The 21,582-nt window shown below is 42.2% G+C and overlaps 1 protein-coding gene across 17 annotated transcripts in view; it reads right to left on the bottom strand.

The window, feature by feature from the left end:
- LOC148161558 (putative phospholipid-transporting ATPase IIB) overlaps positions 1–21,582 on the bottom strand; it is a 78,374-nt gene that overhangs the window by 27,949 nt on the left and 28,843 nt on the right. For 4 of the 17 annotated variants that reach the window (XM_088020745.1, XM_088020748.1, XM_088020747.1 and 1 more), the window contains exons 5-7: positions 19,223–19,323; positions 11,142–11,250; positions 10,560–10,723 (exon numbers count right to left, since the gene is read on the bottom strand). The exons of 1 other annotated variant lie outside the window; for it this stretch is intronic. In XM_088020745.1, the coding sequence (XP_087876871.1) occupies positions 19,258–19,323 (66 nt within the window). In that variant the 3' untranslated portion in view covers positions 10,560–10,723; positions 11,142–11,250; positions 19,223–19,257. 12 more of the 17 variants (XM_088020751.1, XM_088020755.1, XM_088020752.1 and 9 more) reach the window with 9 other exon arrangements.

The following is a 21,582-nucleotide window of genomic DNA, read 5'->3' as shown; positions in this document are numbered from 1 at the left end:
CTAACTCACAAGCAGAAGGAAAAACTCCCAATCATCTTATATTTAGAGTGTTTCGTGTTTCTCAGGGAAAACAAGAAAAAAATGAAAACGAAAAATAACTGATGGAGAAAGGGAGGGGAGGAGGGAGCGAGGGAAAGATTTTCCAAGACACTAGAACATGCTAAAAAGGAACATTATTTAAAACTGGAATGGAACTGGCACGGAAATCTGGATGAGCCCGTGCAGCAGACAAGAAAGCGAAGAAAAGGGCCCAAACAAATCTGATCCATTTCTCCAAGGTCTGAGAAAAGAGCTTTAGTAACGTTAATAACTGCTTTTAAAGGAACTAACTAACCATTTGAGGAGAAAAAAGAAGACAGATCCCTTTCTCCATACAACGCACACCTGATATGTAAAATTACAAGCGGCTACGGAAAATGAACACACAGAAACACTGTAGGGAGATTAAAACACTCATTTACATCGGGGTTGAATGGACCTTCTAAGATTGAAGTAAAAACCACAGAGGAAAAGATCAGATCTACATACATAAAAAGTACAAATTTATCTACATTTAAAAGAAAAAGATACAAAAATGAGTCAAGACAAAAATATTTGTCACCAGATAAATTTCTTAGAGAAATTATGAAAAGGTAAAGATGTATGAAAAAAGATGAATAAACTTTTATCAAAGATCAAAATGAACAATGAAATGTTAAAAGGTAAGCAGCAGGCAAAACACAAGGAGAGCATTTTTCACCACGGAAGTTGGCAAGTTAAAGAAAGTAAAGCGGGCAAGGACGTCAGGAAAAGGGAACCCTCACTGGGCGGCTGGCTGACAAGATCAGGCTTCAAACTTTTCCTATTTGATCTGGAAATTCCTCGGGTGTCATCCCATTTCCTGAGTCCCTACATATGCCAGCCGCCCTACGTAACTCGGGAGAAAATAGCGGTATGAACACAGCTGAGAAGCCGATAATTAAGGGTGACCACCAGAGTGACACCAGGTAGCAGAGAGAGGTCCCAGATGCTAGCACATATAGGTACCTACACACAAAACAACAATCACTTCTCACCTGTGAAAAGGTACTTTGTGTTAGCCAGTTTTTTCCATTACTTTCTCGTGGCCCCTAATCTCCAAACAATGCAATAAAAAACACGGTGTAAAGGGGGATGCCTGGGTGGCTCAGTCGGTTAAGCGGCTGCCTTCGGCCCGGGTCATGATCCCAGGGTTCTGGGATCGAGTCCCACATCGGGCTCCTTGCTCAGCAGGGAGCCTGCTTCTCCCTCTCTCTCCCTCTGCTTGTGCTCTCTCTGTCAAATAAATAAGAAATCTTAAAAAACAAAACAAAACAAAACAAAACATGGTGTATGAATATCATGAAGTGAAGCTCATACAGATCCTCTTAGGGTGACGTGAGGAAGAAAGACTGGTGAGGGTAATGAGTACATACCTAGTTCCGGGTATCTATGTCCACCTTGGTACAGCCACAGAGAACTGAACTGATGAGATAACAAATCTCAACTGTCTGTGTGTTCCTGACACATACTAGGATCAAGAACTACTGGGCGCCTGAGTGGCTCAGTTGGTTAAGCGACTGCCTTCAGCTCAGGTCATGATCCTGGAGTCCTGGGATCGAGTCCCGCATCGGGCTCCCTGCTCAGCAGGGAGTCTGCTTCTCCCTCTGACCCTCCCCCCTCTCATGTGCTCTCTATCTCATTCTCTCTCTCAAATAAATAAATAAATAAATCTTAAAAAAAAAAACTACTATTCTATGGTACAAATGTAGTAATGTATACTGTACATTCTTCTATGGATGCTTTCCAAACGCTGCTCAGACCACAGACAGGAAAGAAGACCGCATGATGTAAACACGTGAGAAGGTGAGCACATTTATCAAAGGACTGCTCTGACTACATACAGAAAACACACAGAAAGGACTTCCAAGTACCCACTGTTCTTCACCTGCACTGTCACAAAAGTGGACCACTGAGAGATGAAACCACTCGAATAAGAGAAGGAAAGTCACTGACGCCTCTCTGCGGACTGCATGGCGACAATCCATTCTGATTACTTCTGAGTTTAGGAGCTCTCAAGCAATTTCTGATGGGAAAATTCTGCTAACATTTGAGAATACTGTTTTTTAAAAAACCCAACTATCTGAAGACATGACTGTCACAAAAGGAAATCCTTCTTACCAAGTGGAACATGCAGTAACTCATGAAACCAGTTACATATTAGGATTTCCCTGTGAAAGTGCACATCACCCACAATGTGTAAAAGGTAGTAAAGACGGATTTTAAGATCCCTTGATTTTTCAAGAATAACTATGACACACAATTTCATTAAAAGACGAATTTCATTAAGATAATTCATGATATTTTATGTAAAAAAAAGCTACTAAGAATTTTAACAAGTATGTAGCAACAGTGTTGACGGTAAGGATCAAAGATGCTAAAACAGACAGGAATAAAGGACATGGCCACTTTCTGTGGATAAAGTTCCTTTTTGGCAAGGAAACTGGAACACCAGAAGCATGTAAATATGTAAATGTTCTTCCTCGCATACACACACGTGCACACACGCACAATGCCCACAATGTTCAAAGACAACAGACTTCCCTCTCTCCTATGTCTGAATATTAGAAAGCACGTTAAATAACAAAATGCCGTAACCATGACAAGAAACAGCTAAGACTGACTGCAGTCATCACCTGCAGTCACCTGCATCATTCTGCAATCACAGAATTCCAGATCCATTTCTGAATCGAAAGTCCCACATTAGCTTTAGGTGTAAATTTGGAATTTCCACCAACAGTGGGTGACACGATGTTGTCCTGCTGAGATCTGGTGGCTGATGAAGACAAAAACAAAACTCTGAATTTATCGTCCCTGCTAGGATAGTGCATGAACTCTTTAAAAAGCGTCGTCCAGGACTTACTCATGTTTGAATCCCGTCAGGTCATCGCAGTGTCTCACACACACTGGGTTCTTAGGGACTATCGGGAACCGAACTGAGAGCCAGCCAGTGGAATGACTGCAGCCAAGTGTGCAGTTCAGACACCTCTCCTGAGCAAGAGGTAAAAAGAATCAAAGTACAGAACGGCCCCACAATTCAAAGTCCTCATCAGGGATTTTTGTAAGAGCTGCCAACAATTTCACATTCTCCTGCTAGGCTCTGACTCAGATGCTGTCCATTGGGCTAAACATGAAGAATAAAGTCATCACAAACAGGGAGAAAGCAGTGACAGGGGCAGCAGCAGACACAGAGAATTCCCACACGGCAAGAGAAGCAGCTTCTCAAGTAACGACACATGCAGCTAACTAAACAGCGTCCGTGTCAGGGCACCCGGCTGGCTCCACAGGAAGCACATAACACCCCTGATCTCACGGTCGTGAGTCTGAGCCCCACACTGGGTGCAAAGATGACTAAAACAATAAATCAATAAACTGAAAAAAATAAATAAAGAATCTCAGTGTTGACTGACACTGCATACCAGTTAAAATACTCTCTGCTTCTAACAAAGCACCCCAAAGATAGGAGCATACTTAAAAGTGGACATGGCTTTCCTTTTCCACAGAAAACATAGAGAAAACTTTTCCCAGAGTATTTCTACAAGAATGTGCTTAAGAACTCCAAATACAAAAAGATCAAATACTGTAAATATAACAAACCACAGTTAAGTCACATAAGGAAGTAGCCATCAATGCCATTCAAAGAACAGATCACTACGAAATACTAGAAATTAAGGAGATGAACGTATTCTTCACAAGAAAACAAATTTCAAACTAAAGTCAATGAGCATATACATGCATTTTTTTTTACATCCCAGATTTTACCTATCAGTCATTTGCATCAGAATAACCAGCCACGGAGCAAAGCACTACAGTTGAAAGAACACTGGGTTTGACATCAGAATGGTCTGGGTTCAAATATGAACTCTACCAAAACTGCAGTGGCTCAGGGCAAATCACATGGCCTGAGCTTCAGGTCCCTCACCTGTAACATGGAGATAAGCCAACCTACCTTGAATGGCAGTTATGCAAATGAGCAAGTTACTGACACTCACGAGGAAGTCAAAAAAAAAAGCAGTATCATCATCATCTACACGTAAAAATGTCCTTCCAAAGATCACCAATGATGATCTATCTTGTTTAAAAAGGTAAATTTGCATTTGTCTTTGAAATAAACCCACTGACAATTATTTTTAAAATATTCTGAGTTGGAGTGTCACAGAAGTGTAAATGATTAGTATGCCTTCTTCATTTTTTACTATTTTTAGGTGACAATGACATAACAAAATCAGCCATTTTAAAGTGAATACAGCACTGAGTCCATTCACGATGTTGTGCAACCCACTCTATCAAGCTCAAAAACATTTCCCTCACACAGAGGACGTGTCATGCCCACTAAGCAGCTGCCCCCCGCCCGCCGCTGCCGCCACTTCCCAGGGCCGTGGCAACCACAACCTGCTTTCTAGCTCCATTCATCTACCTGTTCTGATACTTCGTGTAAATGACATAGAGTCCGTGACCCTTTGTGTCTGATTTCTCTCACAGAGTGTAATGTTTCCAAGGGGCATCCGGGTTTATCAGTATTCATTAATTTTTATGGTTGGATAATATTCCAATGTGAAAAAACACCATAATTTGTCCATTCACCCACCGGTGGACATGTGGGCAATTATAAATAGTGCTGCATGAACATGGGTGGATGCCTATCTGCCTGAGTCCCTGTTTTCGATTCTAAAGGCATCTGGAAATGTCTCAATCCGCCTTCATTTGTGAATGAGAGGTTTACGGACATCCAATGCTTGGTGGATCATTTTTTTCTTTTCCCATCTTAATAATGTCACCCCACGTCCTTCTGACCTCCAGCGTTTCTGACTCAAGAGCCCTTCCTTGTGTGTTTCTCTCTTGCTGCTTTCAGAATATCCTCTTGGTCCTCGGGTTTCAACAGTTTGATTGTCATGTGTCTCAGTGCGGATTTCCTTGCATTTATCTTTCTAGGGATTCACTGATTTTCCCGAGTATGTAGAGTCATGTCTTTCATCAAATTTGGGAAGTTAATGGCTACTACTCCCTACAACATTCTCTCCACCCTTTCTCCCTTCCAAGATGCCCAGTGTGTGCACATGTAGTACACTTGGCACCACCCACAAGTCCCTTAGGACCTTATTTTCCTTCACTCTTCCTTCTGCTTCTGAGAATGGGTAATTCCACTTGAAATTATCTAGTTATTGAAATTACCTAGGTTCAAGGTCACTGATTCCTTCTTCTGCCAGCTCAACTCTGCTGAAACTCTCCAGTGAGTTTTTCCTTTAATTTATTGTACTTTTCAGCACCAGAATTTTTGCCTTTTGCTTCTTTTATAATTTCTATACCTTTATTGGTATTCTGTATGTTAATACATCATTTTTCGGGGTGCCTGGGTGGCTCAGTCGATAAGTGTGTCTGCCTTCGTTTCAGGGCTCCCTGCTCAGCGGGAAGCCTGCTGCTCCCTCTCCCTTTGACCCTCCCCCTGCTTATGTGCCCTCTCTCGCTGTGTCTCTGTCAAAGAAAGAAATATAATCTCAAAAAAACAAAACAAAACAAAAAAACCCATCATTTTTCCTAATCCTGTCAGTGTTTTTCAGTTGTTTCCTTTAGCTCCTTGGACAGACTTAAGGCAGCTGATCTAGACTTTGTCTCCTAAGTCCAGAATCTGGGCTTCTGCAGGGACGGTTTCTGTTCATTTCCTCTGTGACTAGGCCACATGGTTTCTCTGCATGTTCTGTAAGTTTTTTGTGGAAACCTGTACACTTTGACTATTATAATCTGGTAACTCAGGAAATCAGGCACTTCCCCCTCTTCTGGGTTTGTTTTGTTGTTCGGTATATGCTGCAGCCATGCACATAGAGTGACTTTTGTAGACTCATTTTGTAAAGTGTGTATTCTTTGTCATGTATGGAGAGAAGTCTTTCAGCCAGTGTTTTGGAAAGGATTTCCTTGCATGGGGAGGGGGCGAGACTAAGAAAGGGAAGGATGGTGGGAGGGAAGAAGGAAGGCGTTGCGAGGGGGGAGGAACGAAGCAAGGGAGGGAGAAAGGGAGACCAACCTCTCCCGATCGTCGCAGACTGCCTCTGTGCTGGGGACTCCAACACAGAGCCAGGCTGCCTAGAACTCAGCCTGAGCTTTCACCTCTGCTTGCACTGAGCCTAGAGACTGGCCAGAGGCAAAACGCTTTCTCGGGGTCTTTTCTGAGTGTGATCTAGGGCTGGCCTTGGATGTGACTTTCAAAACTCCCCAGTAAACACGGGCACTTTTACATGCCCCAATTTTCCAAAGAAGTCCCCTCTCCAGCTTCCTCGGCTTGGCACGTGACCCTCTATTCTGTGTGTCGACTGTCAATGCTGGCCCCAAGCTACTGCTGCCTCTCCTCAGCCTGACATGGGCTTGAGAAATGCCCACCGGCTTTTGGCTCCTCTGTCCTGAGTGACATCCATGTTAGATGAAAGAAAGACATCCTGAGTCCGTCCTTCATGTGTCCCTCACAGGTTGGACAGACAGACACAATTCTCTGCAAGTAAGTTCTGCTCTACTCCCTTCAGAGCAGGGTCCAGAGTCCCCAGTCCAGATTGTGGGCTGCATTCCTCATGGCAGGAGCTTGACTTTTCCGTGCTTCTGTGGAAGAAAGGAAGGGCATGCAGGACTGCCTCCTCTGCCAGTTTCTCAGATGCCACCATACCATTTAGTTCTGAATGATACAATTAATACACAGAAACAAATCTTTACACAGTCCAAATACCACAGTTAAAAACAATTTAAAAAATAAGCCAGGATCTGTATTATATTCTAAAAAAGACATACCAAGGTTACACCTAATTTGCCTGGCCATTCTGGGGACTCTCTTTTCCAAAACGCAAGCATACCTCTTTTCTACAACACACCTAACCTCTATCATGCCACAGCTTTAAGCATCAAAGCTTCTTAATAGTTAATCATTCAACTTAACCTCAAAAGAATAGTCTTTTCAATAAATGGTACTGGGACAACTGGATACTCACATGCAAAGGAATGTGAACCCGTATCACACACCATACACAAAATATGAAATGAAAGTGGATCACATATCTGAATGTCAGAGCTAAAACTATAAAATCCCTGGAAGAAAATAAAGAAGTAAATCCTCGTGACCTCGGGTTGGTAAACTGTTTCTTAGCTCCAATGCCAAAGGCAAAAGCAACAGAAGAAAACACAGATGAGTTGGACATCATAACATGAAAACTCTGTGCGTCAGAGGATACCGAGAAGAAGAAAACACATGCCACAGAACGAGACAGAATATTTCCAAACCATATATTGACAAGAGATTTAAATCCAGATTGTATAAAGAATGCTTACAAGTCAATAATTAAAAAACAATTAATCCAGTTAAAACAGTAAGCCCGGGGACGGGTGAGCCTGGGGATGGGTATTTACGAGGGCATGTTCTGCATGGAGCACTGGGTGTTGTACGCAAACAGTGAATCGTGGAACCTACATCAAAAACCAATGATGTAATGGATGGTGACTAACATAACACAGTAAAATAAAATTTAAAAAAAAAAGGTTGTATGTTTTTTTTTTTTCTCATTAAACTTTTGTTTTAATGGGTCTCAAAATTCTGTGACAGATTTTTGGTCAAGTTGTTTCCATTAAAAAGTACTGATTTTAAAATCTAATAACTTAAAACTGCCACACACACACACAAAAAAAACATGGTCCACAAAACATTCTCCTTTCCTTCTGAAGGTTTTACGATGCATTGTTATCATTAACCCGTCTTTTACTATTAAACTTAAATGGCCAATTGACACAAACAGTTCTGAGACCGTTCTTCCACCACTGATTAAGACTGGGGTGGCAGGTATTGGGGATAATATTCATTTAGCCTTCTGAGCTTTCTGGGCAGACTTGGTGACCTTGCCAGCTCCAGCTGCCTTCTTGTCCACTGCTTTGATGACACCCACAGCAACCGTCTGTCTCATGTCACGAACAGCAAAACGGCCCAGAGGAGGATAGTCAGAGAAGCTCTCAACACACATAGGCTTGCCAGGAACCATATCAACAATGGCAGCATCACCAGATTTCAAGAACTTGGGACCATCTTCCAGCTTTTTATCAGATCGACGATCTATTTTCTCCTTCAGCTCAGCAAACTTGCAAGCAATGTGAGCCGTGTGACAATCCAGCACAGGTGCATATCCAGCACTGATTTGGCCTGGATGGTTCAGGATAATCACCTGAGCCGTGAAGCCAGCTGCTTCCATGGGTGGGTCATTTTTGCTGTCACCAGCCACATTGCCACGACGAACAATTTGACAGATACGTTCTTGACATTGAAGCCCACATTGTCCCCAGGAAGAGCCTCGCTCAAAGCTTCATGGTGCATTTCAACAGACTTTACTTCAGTTGTAACACTGACTGGAGCAAAGGTGACCACCATCCCAGGTTTAAGAACACCAGTCTCGACTCGGCCCACAGGGACAGTACCAATACCAATTTTGTAGACGTCCTGGAGAGGCAGACGCAAGGGCTTGTCAGCTGGACGAGTTGGTGGCAGGATGCAATCCAGAGCTTCAAGCAGTGTGGTGCCACTGGCATTCCCATCTTTACGGGTGACTTTCCATCCCTTGAACCAAGGCATGTTAGCACTTGGCTCCAGCATGTTGTCACCGTTCCAACCAGAAATTGGCACAAATGCTACTGTGTCGGGGTTGTAGCCAATTTTCTTAATGTAGGTGCTGACTTCCTTAACGATTTCCTCGTATCTCTTCTGGCTGTAGGGTGGCTCAGTGGAATCCATCTGGTTAACACCAACAATTAGTTGTTTTACACCCAGTGTGTAAGCCAGAAGGGCATGCTCACGGGTCTGCCCATTCTTGGAGATACCAGCTTCAAATTCACCAACACCAGCAGCAACAATCAGGACAGCACAGTCAGCCTGAGATGTGCCTGTAATCATGTTTTTGATAAAGTCTCTGTGTCCTGGGGCATCAATGATGGTCACGTAATACTTGCTGGTCTCGAATTTCCACAGGGAGATATCAATGGTGATACCACGTTCACGTTCAGCTTTCAGTTTATCCAAGACCCAGGCATACTTGAAGGAGCCCTTTCCCATCTCAGCAGCCTCCTTCTCAAATTTTTCAATAGTTCTTTTGTCGATCCCACCACATTTGTCGATCAGATGACCAGTAGTGGTAGACTTGCCCGAATCTACGTGTCCAATGACAACGATGTTGATGTGAGTCTTTTCCTTTCCCATTTTGGTTTAGGTTGAGCGGTGGTTTTCACGACACCTGTGTTCTGGCGGCAAACCCGTTGCAAAAAGCAAAAAAGGTGGTATCTTAAAAGAGGTACACACAATGAGAAAAAAAAAAAAACAGTAAGCAAAAAATCTGAATAAACATCTCTCCAAAGACATACAACCACCTATTAAGCAGATGGAAAGATGCTCAATAGCACTAGTCGTCGGGGAAAGACAAATCAAGCCACAGTGAGATACCACTTCACACCCGACAGGACGGCCACAATAAAGAAGACAGACAGTAACAGTGCCCGTGAGGATGTGGAGAAACCGGAACCTTCACACACTGCCGGTGAGAATGCAAAATGGGTAGCCAATTAGGAAAACAGCTTGGCAGTTTATCAAAAACATAGTTACCATATAATCCAGCAATTTCACTTCTAGGTATATTTACAAAAGAAATAAAACAATGTTCACACAAAAACACTCACATACGGACATTCGCAGCAGCACTATTTACAACAGCCTAGAGTGGAAACAAACCAAACGTCCGTCTACAGATGAATCGGTGAACACAACGCGGAATACCCCAGAGTGGAATATTATTTGGCAACAAACAGAAATAAAGCCTGACAGGTGCCACAACACCGACGAACCTTGAACACAGAATGCCAAGTGAAAGAAGCCTGTGACAAAAGCCCACATACTGCACGATTCCACTTCTGTGACCTGTCCTAAGAGGCAAATCCACGGAGACAGAAAGCAGACCGGGGGCTGCCTGGGCCTGGAAGAGGGTCAGAAGGGGCAAGAATGGGATGATGGCTAATATATTCAGTTTCTTTCTAGAATGTTAAAAATGTTCCAAAATTAGGGGCGCCTGGGTGGCTCAGTTGGTTGGGCGGCTGCCTTCAGCTCAGGTCATGATCCTGGGGTCCTGGGATCAAGCCCCACGTCCAGCTCCCTGCTCAGCAGACAGCCTGCTTCTCCCTCTCCCTCTGCCTGCCACTCTGCCTACTTGTGCTCTCTGTCGAATAAATAAAATCTTTAAAAAAAAAAAAAAAGGTTCCAAAATTAGATGGTGCTAATAGTTTCATAACTCTGTGAACATACCAAAAACCACTGAACTGTATACTTTAAATGGATAAACTTTATGTTATATGAAATATATCCCAATAAGCTACAGAAATATTTTTTGGAGAATTATTTCAAATAAATAAATTCAGTGTACAAATGTCCACATGTAAACAGAAGATACAAACTCCATTTTAAACCTCATTTTATAAACAGGCTTCCAAGTTCTTATGCATACTTGTCTAGCTCTTCAGTGCCCTCCTTCACTGTCCCTCGCTGAGGTAATGACTGTCACGGTGTCACTTTCCGACAGGCATAATGCCCGCCTATAATGGCTTCTCCCACACTCCTCTACACATCGCTTCTTCTCCACTGGGACTGAGAGACCAAATAAACAAGCTCCTTAAAAACATAAAATTAGGGAAGGGTTAAAGCCCTGAATGAAGTGAAGGAGAAATGGGCATAAAGCAGTTATCATTTTGGATCATGACATTTATTGTAGGGGCTCCAAGTCCCTTCACTTAAGGCCATGGTACCAGATGTCTGTCCGACCTTTACGACTGCGTTTAAATAGAACACAAACAGAGATTTTAGGTAAGGTGATATTCACAGAAAATGTGCATACACCAGTTGGGTTTCACATGTGTTCTCTTGAAATTGTAGTCATGAGATTACTAAAAAAAATTAATTAGATACCATATGTAATCGAAAAATACTATTTTGTAACAGAATTAAGACACGTTTTCTTTCACTTATGTTCACTCTAAAATGATGATTACAGTTAGCAAATGATAAGCTAGATCAAAAGGGTCTTGCTAACCTCTTACTGTAAGCTTGCTGTATAGCTGTGAATTCACTTCCTTGTCTCGCTGAAAACGCCGGAATTCATCAATTGCTTCCCTCATGATAGTAACAGCCAAAACAAATCCCTATAAAACAAAATAAAATATGGTATTTGAGAAAACTAGCTTTAACAAAAAAGTTAAGGGAATATTCTTTTACCAAGCAGTTTTACTTCCCCCCCATTTATATTACTTCTAAAACATAAACGAAAACAAAGAAAAAAGACAAAAAAGTAATAATGAAACACTACAAGAGGAATATAACACATACTAAATGATTTACAATTCTCCCTATTCCCAAATAATTTTTTTAAATTCATATCATAACATGTACAAGCTAAACATCAGAAAATACTTAGTAACCCAAAGAAAAAAGAAATCAACAATCTGAAAAAACAAAAAAACAAAAAAAACCCCAGGAATTCTCTTTAGAACGCTCGTGCCTTTAAATATCAAATTACCAAAGGCTGACATAAAATCTTATGCTTTCTGCGCTTGAATTCTGTTGGTGGAAGAAAGCAGGAAGGAACGCGGCGCAATCCCAACACGACAGCCTCCTCCTGTGCAGGCTTGTCCTCTTTGTAAGCAAAACCTCAACAGGTCAACTTGAGGCTACAGAAATAAACTCTGATGTGCTTGTGATCTCTTGTGAAATCTGTTATGCCCCCGACATGTGGCTGACAGCTCAGAGGCTACACTTGTGTTTTCCGAGTGTGAACACTCTTCAAGTCTACCTCTCTATGACCACAGACTCTTCAGAAGGCTGCATGTTACACGGACGCGCATTCCCCAGGCTACTCTGTGAATGACCCAACGCTGGACAACTGCCCTCAAAGGACAACAGTCTGTCACTCCAGGGCTGTGTCTGTGTCACCAACAGGCCACATGAGGTGAGCCCTTGTGTTTACTCAAAGTTGATCCTCCCTGCTACGCTGAGTTGTACCATCACCGTCATCTGACTGTAGACTATTCTCATCACCCCAAAGAGAGAGAAATCCCACACTGGACAGTGGTCACCCTCAGCTCCTCCAGCCCCCAACCCCTGGCAACCACTAGTCCAACTTTCTGTCTCTATGAATTCGCCTCTTCTGGGTGATGTGGCCCGTTTAGCATTTTGATGAACAGCCAAGCTTCCTCCCAAAGTGGTTATAACCCTTAACGTGAGCTTATTGGCCATTCGTATCTTCTTGGGGTAAATGTGTGTTCAGATCCTACACCCACTTGTTAACGGTGTCATTTGTCTTTTCACTGTGAAGCTGTAAGAGCTCTTTGTATTATTCTGGAAACAAATACCTCGTTAGACATGGGATTAGCATATGTGAGAGTACAAATATTTTCCCCCATTCTAGGTTATCATTTTATTTTCCTGATGGTATCCTCTGATGTCCAGAAGTTTTTAATTTGGATAAATACAATTTAAGTTTTTCTTTAGTCACTTGGGCTTTTACCGTCCAAGATCACAAAAATTGGCCTCTATGTTTTCCGCCAGGAGTCTTACAGTTTTAGGTCTTCCGCTGAGGTCTATGATCCATTACGAGGGGTTTTCTGGGTATGACCTGAGGGAGGGGCCCAACTTCCTTCTTTCGCATCCAGCTGTCCAGGTGCCCCAGCACCATTCGTGGAGTGCACTGAACAATCCACCGGACGGTGTGAGCATCCTTGCCGAAAACCAATCTGTCATGAATGTAAAGGTTTATTCCTGGACTCTACGTTGTGTTCGTTGGTCTATTCATTTCTCCTTCTGCCAGTCCCACACCTTCTTGATTACTGTGGCTTTGAAATGAGCTCTGAAATGGGGAAGCAGGAGTCCTCCAATGCTGATCTTCTTTTCTGGGTTGCACTGGCTACTCTGGGTCTCCTGCATTTCCATATGAATTTTAGAGTCAGCTCGTGAGTTTCTGCCAAAAAGCCAAGTGGGATTTTTGACAGATTGTGCTGAATCTGCAGATCAATTTGGAGAGTGCTGCCACTGTAACAATACTGTCTTTCAATTCCTGAACATGGGATGACTTTTATTTATTTAGATCTTTGATTTTTTTTAAAAAAAATGTTTTATTAGTTTCCAGCAGGCAACCCTGTATTTTAGCTAAATCTATTCCTATTGTTTTCTTTCTGATGCCACAACAACGGAACTGTTATTGTAATTTCATTTTCAGATGATCACTGCTGGTATACAGAAATACAAGTGGTTTTGTGTATCTATGTTGTACCCGACAACATTCCTACCTCATTTCTTAGTTCTAACATTTCTCTGTGTGTGGACACCTCAGACTTCCCAGTGTACAAGATCACGCCACTGTGAAAAGAGCCCAGGCCTCCTTCTTCCCTTTCTATCTAGATGTGTTTTAGTACAGGTAAAGACAGAGAAAAAACTATGAAAATCCAAAGCAGGAGACACCAAAATATTCTCTTAACAAACTTAGTGTTATCAAAAGCCTTAAAGTTTGCACACACTTTAACCAAACAGTTTCACTTCTGGAAATTTATCCTAAAAAACAAAACAAAACAAAAAAACAAGGATCCCAGCAGCAGCCAATATAAAAAACTGGAAATAACCTGAATGTCTATAAATAGGAAATTCATGGTACACCCATATGTTGAAATACTGTATTTCCTGAATTCAAAGATGCGGTTAGTCTCAGGTGGGAAGACAATACCACTTTAAAAACAAACACTCTAAGTCTCAACTGAGTTTTAGTAACAGGAAACATAACGCATCCACCGAAGCAGGAAATACAGTTCTATGCAGCTGTTCTCATGCAGGAGAATATTTACTGTTGCACACCATGTTCACAGTGTATATGTAATTCTTACAATTCTACTTGTGACCCCCTTGCCTTGAGAGAGAGAGGGGACAATGGCTGTCAAGCCTATGTTCCTTAGAGACTGAAGACAGTATTGTCAGAGGAGTGGCTCTGAATCAGGCAAACGTGGCACCATCACCGGGAAGGTTTTCTGCACTACAGATCTGCTCGAGCCCTCTGCCTGGGACGTGTACTTTCACCTCCCCTCTCCAAGGAACAGGCCCACACATACATATGTCACCTAGACTCTCCAGGTCAGTCTGCCTTCCACCCTGGACACCTATGACTTAAAGACAGCAAAAGTTACTTCTCCATTCATCAAGTAATTATAAACCACAAAACATAATAGTTCCTAGTGCTTCCAAGAACTCAGGAAGTGAAAATAAGCTCTCATTTCTAAGGCAGTAATATTAGAGAAGATCACCAAATAGGGGCAGGTCCCAACTTCTGAAACTGGAGGGAAGCACTCTTCAAGGAGACAGAGCCCTGGTCACAGGCAAAGACTGCTAGGACCTGCAAGCCACTCTGGGCCACACCTCAAATCTAGGGTTGACCTGAATACAGGACAGATGTGCAGGACCAGCAACAACCAAGAGGTGTCACGCCCATACTACCATGTCAATCGCCGGCATATCTACCCTGAGAAAAGCCCCAAGAGCCAGCCTTGCAACATAAAGCAGGTGACGAGAAAGGCACAGCCGATGCCATGCCACCATTTCCTTCTTAACAACTGGAGTCTACCACATGGGCCTCCACCTTTAGGGTTTAGATCTACTGGGTCGTAACTGGATCAGAACAGACCGGTGGCCTATGGAAGATGTGGACAAGTGGCCCCACAGGAGTACCTGGACCTTCCCGTGACCTCAGCACCAAGCAGGTCAAAGATGGAAGCTACAGTAATGCCACCTAGAAGAGCCAAAAGCAAACCCAAGAGGGTGACGGTATTTCACAGCAAAACCACAGTATTTGTGGCATCAGTCTGTCAGTCACAATGCCTGACAGGAATGTGTCACACAGCCGGTTCATGGGCCGGGACTAAATCTTGTACCACAAAGTAGAATTCCTTCTTCCTACTTCTCCGGATGGCCCAGGGGCCATGTGGAGTAAGTGCCAAAACAAGAGGTATTTTTATAAAAAGAGAAAAAATTCTACTGATATATCATGTATTAAATATTAAATTATATAATTATATAATTCTATTGATAGAATATCAGTTTAACCACACCAGAAACTTTTCTATGTATTTTAAATAAGCTACCTTTTAAATGCCACAGAAACGCTCAGCTCTACTTAAGACAGGGAAACTCAGACACAAGCAGCACACGTACCTTTGCAAAGGTCACACTAAATGTGCAGCTTATGTTAAGCATGTTTGTCTCTGGACAGCAGGAGGTATAAGTCTAGGTATGATTTGGTTTCTCCTTTCTATACTCCATCCACACCTCCAACATGCAGAGACACTCAGAAGAAAGAGTGGACAGAAGGAAGGACCGAAAATCAGAGTCCTCGCAGACTGACTGATCACCTACGCAGTCTATCTGGCTTTCCATTAACAAAATACCACGAACACAGCTTATGTGGAAGATGCCGTGTTAACGATCCAGACCTCCTTTATCTAAGAACCGCTTGCATGGCTAGATCTATTCTACCCGATTAACTGATAGAAGCATTACAATCCGTTTTCTTACTATGATTACACTAGCTTTTCCTCAAAGAGCTGCTGTGGAAACTGAATGATGCAAAAGGTAATCTTCATTCTGACACAAGAATGCAGTAAAATCACTTATTTTCAGTTTGCTCTCCTGTTCTATGGCAAATGTAACAGAAATTAGATCAGAGCTGAAGCTAGTAAATAACATTGCCCAGAGTGCTTGATATAGAAAGATTATTAAACCATCACTGTCTTCAGAAATACCCTCGAGGTGGAGAGCAGAACAAATGTGAAGTGCCCTGTTTAAAACTAGTGGACGTGAGACGTAAGATTTTATAACTGCCGGCTGTATGATGGTTTTATGCTTCCCTGGCAGGCTTCTGGCAAGGAGGAATCTGGAAATGCTAACTAATTCCTTCCTCTGGGCAACCTTACAGGTACTTACAGAACCTGAGAAAGCAGGCAGAGAAAAGACGTCAAACACTGAGTGTGTGTGTAAGGACCACATGCTAGTGCAGGCCCTCGACACAGGACAGGGCCAAACACAGTGGTCAAGAAAGAGCAAGGAATCGGGAGCTAGGAAGGAATCCCGCTGAAGCACACCTCCTTTATTTAAAAAAAATATATATATAGGGCGCCTGGGTGGCTCAGTTGGTTAAGCGACTGCCTTCCGCTCAGGTCATGATCCTGGAGTCCCGGCATCGAGTCCCGCATCAGGCTCCCTGCTCAGCAGGGAGTCTGCTTCTCCCTCTGACCCTCCCTCCTCTCATGTGCTCTCTCTCTCTCTCTCTCTCATTCTCTCTCTCAAATAAATAATCTTTAAAAAAAATTAAAAAAAAAATAAAAAATATATATATTATGTGTGTGTGTATACATTTACACATTTTAGATGTAGATTTAGTTTAAAGGTTCTTTAAGTTTGCCTAGATTAATAAAAAAGATCTTCCGTATATAATATCTGAATTTGCAGTTTAAAAAAATTTTTTTCTGAGGTGACTTTGGATCAACGAACCAATATACCTCAGCCTGCCTCTTGGATTCAAAGGTGAATCTAATGGACACATCACCCTTTTAAGAGTTTTGCTAAATCAGAGGTTAAGATGTATATAGCAGTGCAAGCATAGATACTAACAAATCTTCAGTATCGATTATCTGATGAAAGGCATCGATCGTGGCTGCTACCCAACCAAAGAACAACAGGACATGGTTTCGTAAAGCAGACCACTTCTGAGGTCTAATGGTGCGGTATGAAAGCAGGGACATGAGAACCTGGCCAGGCATGTCACCAGGCAACATTAAGCGTTACGCAAATGGGAAAAATGGGCTTTTCATCTTTCTTTGGGGCCCCTGACACACAAGTGCAGCAGAGTAACAATGTCCCTTCCCTGAACACCGCAGCAGGGGCTGACCTAGGCACTTCTGTAAATGCAGTCGTTAATTCTCACACGCCAACAAGAGAAGGACTAAGTACTTCCAACGCCTCTAGCTGACAATCGAGTCAGAGGACGTAAACATCACACGGAAGCACAAGAAGGACAGGCACTGACGCTCACACGCACGCTCTCACTCCAGCTCTGGCCGACACAGTCAATTCTGTGCATGAATTCCTCATCAGGAATCCATCTAAAACTAACATTTTCTTTGGTTAAAAGCTACTGAAATCACAGTTAATAGGAAAGATGCAAAAGCAAAACAGAAATGAACACACTTTACCTTAGATTTTTAAGAAGATCTTAAATTCTGAGACTATCACTGCTAAAGTGAATTTCAACCCAAGATGGGAGTGAAACTGAAGAGGTTCAGGGCAACCTCGTGAAGCCGGGGATAGAAAAAGTGGCCAGAAATAAACACACTGAAATCGTAAGTATAGTTGTGTTTTTAGGATGAGCCAGTATTTTCTCTATGCTCTAAAATTTCTGTCATGCTCTACTGCTTTTATTGGAAACTGGGAAAAGTAAGGAGCAGTCTGTCACTCAGACTTCCAGGATGCACACAGCCTAAGGGGTCTCCGGCTCACGTGCACAGGGAACAACATACAATCACAGTGACCATTATAGCAAAGTCTGTAACTGTGAAAAATGAGAAGAAACCTCAAAGTCTCTTTTTCTGGAAAGATGGACATGTTCATTCAATGGAGTACTTCAGAGAAGTGAAAAGTGAATGTGTCATCATGGATCCATTTTAGAAATAAATGATAAGCCAAAAAAGCGTGATACAACAGGAAACGGACAGTAAGATAATCTTTATATAGATTTTTTAAAGCATGCAAACAATACTATTATTTTAGTGACACAAACATAAGTAGTAAAATTATTAGGAGATGTAACAACTGAATTTCAGACGCAGAACAGAAGTTGCCTGCGGGGGAAGAAAGGGGCGAGGAACAAAGCCAACAGTCTCTGTCCTCTCTCCAGAGCTGTCCGGCCTGAACCAGCTGTGCTGTCCTGTGACAAGTGGGGTCCGAGCCTCAGTGTCCTTTGTGTGCTGTGTGACACCCACAGACACAGACAGCTCCCTCTCCCGCTCAGGAGGAGATGGGAGCCCTCACTGACCTGCCTTCCAGCACAGCCACCGCGTCCCTGTGCTCCAGCAGCACCCCAGCACCCGGCCCCTTGGCCTGCACATCTCTTTTCCCTGTTCTGCACACGGCCCAGCCACTCTGCCATCTGGAGAGCATTTGAGTGCCGCCCCTCAGAGGGGCCTTCCTTGACCACCCTATTTAAACAACCCCACTGTCCTCCAACCTTGCTAATTTAAAGAGTGGACATGTATTCATTCATTCGGTGACTTTGTATTTGTAGGACAATGCAGTGACTTTCACCGCTCAAATCCATGCTACTCGAAAGTCTGTGTGGATGGGAGCAGGAGGGGCTAGTTGAAGGGACCCCGTCAGGGAGATTTCGGCCCCCTCTGCCAGTCCTCCCCGGTGCATCTGAGAAGACCCTCTCTGGGGGGCCAAAAGGAAGCAGTACGTTTTTCCAGGTGAGAGGAAGAAAGAAGGCACACATTTTGTCTGTATAAGCTGAAAATTAATGAAAATTATTGGCAAACAGCATCAAACCATTAAAACAGCATTATGTCTGAAGTTGAAATATTTGATGTTAAGTGTCATCTGCCTTCCAAAAACTTCCCCACACTGAGCTGCCAACCAGAAACTGTCTGGACTACTGACTGAGCTACTTCAGCCAAAAGGGAAGAAGTGCCCATCTCTCAGGATGCCAAGAGAGTCACTGAGGAGACCCCACCCCATCGTTCCCAACAGCGCCATCGGCATGGGGGAGCCGGGCTGGAGAGACAGACCTGGTATCACAGGGCACGTACAGGATGCCCCAAGGAGACCACCCCCCATGCCCGCCAGCAAAGGCGCCCAGTGGCCTTTGAGCCAAGACGCACAGGCAGCGCACAGGCCCAACACCCCTGGCGAGGCTGCGAAGTCGGTCAGTGGCAGAGCTCTGGAAAACCCTGTAAGTGAAGTCCAATGGTGCACAGCAGCAGTATCATGCTTCTGAAAACCTGATCGATTTATCTCTCAACCATCTCCACTCTGAAAACCAAATACTAAATATTAATAATTTAACTTAATTTCAAAAATCTTTTCTTTTACCAGAGAAGCCCAGTAGGTGTAGAGATAGCCTATTTTCAATGCTGGCACAAACTGTGAGCAGGATAGAGATTCAAGAAAAACTTGAATTGTTCATATAAAACCTAAAAAGGAAAAGAAAAAATTAACACAATCTCTCCACGGACAACCTTTAAAACTTCAATTAAATAATTAAATCAGCACAATAGCTAACTATATTTCCATCAAACAGTGACAATATGCCCTCAGTTACAGTAAATTAAGTAATTCTGACACTGGCTTCCCAATAACTAAATTACATATATATTTATTTAAAATTATATTTAAAATAAACTGAAAAAACAATTAGAACTTCCAATTATGTTAAAAGCATCCTCTAAAAGTTTTTATTTTCTTGTATACAATTTCCAGTTTTGCACACTCCTCTGTAAATCTCTGTATGTATATCAAAGCAAATGAGATAGCGAAATCTTCCCAATGTAAGTCAATAAATATATTATTTATATACACACAAATGTGTATCTTGATAACTCAGAAACTCTCAATGGGAAAGTTCTATTAACCTTATATTTATGAAACGGTAAAAAATAAAATATAATAGCCACGTTTCTGAACACGAACATCTGGGTAGCTTTAAAATAACTGAGCGAGGGGCGCCTGGGTGGCTCAGTTGGTTAAGCAACTGCCTTCGGCTCAGGTCATGATCCTGGAGTCCCGGGATCGAGTCCCACATCTGGCTCGCTGCTCAGCAGGGAGTCTGCTTCTCCCTCTGACCCTCTCCCCTCTCATGCTCTCTCTCTATCTCATTCTCTCTCTCAAATAAATAAATAAAATCTTTAAAAAATAAAATAAAATAAAATAACTGAGCGAACAAGCAAAACATACACAATTTGACTTCACAAAAACTGTCTTAATCTCCTCTATTTACTTCTCTCGAAGTATAAGAAATAATGACATAAAAAAGTATGTGAATTGCACACCAACTCCGGAAGACAGCGACCTATATATTCTTTATAATCTCTTGGCAGTTGATCTGCAATAATATTTTCAAATACAAAAGAAGTATCCTTCAACAAAATTTTAGGAATGCAAATCCTGCAACTTTGTTTTTGTTTTTTAATTCAAATAGAGTTATTTTTAAGGAAGAAAACCCAAGAGCCAGTATATTAAGACACTTCTATTTACAAATTCTCAAATTATTAAATTTAAATTGAAAATCAAAATGGAACAAATTTCATGTTTATAGATGAGAATAATTCAAACGGCACACTATCATTGCAATTAAACTTACAACCTTGCAACTTCCAAATCAAAATCTCTTTGGATGCCATTTTATATGCAACTTGGAGGGTATGGAAATTTTAACAAGAGCAGAGCAATGGGTTAAGTACTTATTGTTGACTTTTTAAAGAGTCTGGAACCACAGTTTTTATATAATGAAGTTTTCTACATTACCATACAGCTGTTTGTGCAACTCAAAAATCAGCTACAATGATAACACGTTTCTATTCATAATCATATTCAATTGCTGTCTAAAGATGTTTTGAGTCATTTCATAAATTAATCTCAGCAGGAGAGAAAGCTCTTTCTCCTCAGTGATTTCTTTAAAATCTCAGGTAGCATAAATTATATCTATTAGCAATTCAAAAATTGCCATTTGTGCTAAAAATGGCATAGAATTCCTACTGTGCAATTACCAAATGTTTCTAAAATACTACGTTTTAGATGAAAAGCCTAATTTAAGAGACAATCTAAGAACGAGAATTCACACGGTAACAGTGGTGCAGCCACACCAACAGGTGCTCTCAGGACACAGCCCATCCTGGTGGGCTGCAGGGATTTGCTCTGGTCAGAGTGAGGCTGCACTGTGGGCTTTAAGCCACTGTAATCAATACTCTGTTGTCTACTGAATGAACTTTGTGACCTTTAGGAAAATGTACAATGCTTCGCCAATCTGCGAGTATTTAAAATTTAAAGAAAACAGGGCGCCTGGGTGGCTCAGTTGGTTGGGCAACTGCCTTCGGCTCAGGTCATGATCCTGGAGTCCCCGGATCGAGTCCCGCATCGGGCTCCCTGCTCAGCGGGGAGTCTGCTTCTCCCTCTGACCCTCCCCCCTCTCATGTGCTCTCTCTCTCTCATTCTCTCTGTCTCAAATAAATAAAAAAATCTTTAAAAAAAAAAATAAAATTTAAAGAAAACAGTAACTTCATTCAAGAAAGATGAGAATATTTATCTGCCTGAAAGACAGCTTACATTTTATTGTCCTGACAAAAGAGCTGTCTTTTAATGACGGAGACAGTAGTTTTGTGTGTTTTACTAAAGAGTTAATTAGATATGAAGCATTCACCAACTATTAGATGGATGGGGGAGGGTGGTGAGGGGCA

This window comes from Eumetopias jubatus, unplaced genomic scaffold (assembly GCF_037043125.1).
Source record: "Eumetopias jubatus isolate StellerSeaLion01/CBP00866 unplaced genomic scaffold, mEumJub1_p1.0 scaffold_156, whole genome shotgun sequence".
NCBI lineage: Eukaryota > Metazoa > Chordata > Mammalia > Carnivora > Otariidae > Eumetopias > Eumetopias jubatus.
Note: the sequence above shows the minus strand (reverse complement) of the source record. Positions and strands in the feature narration are given on the sequence as shown.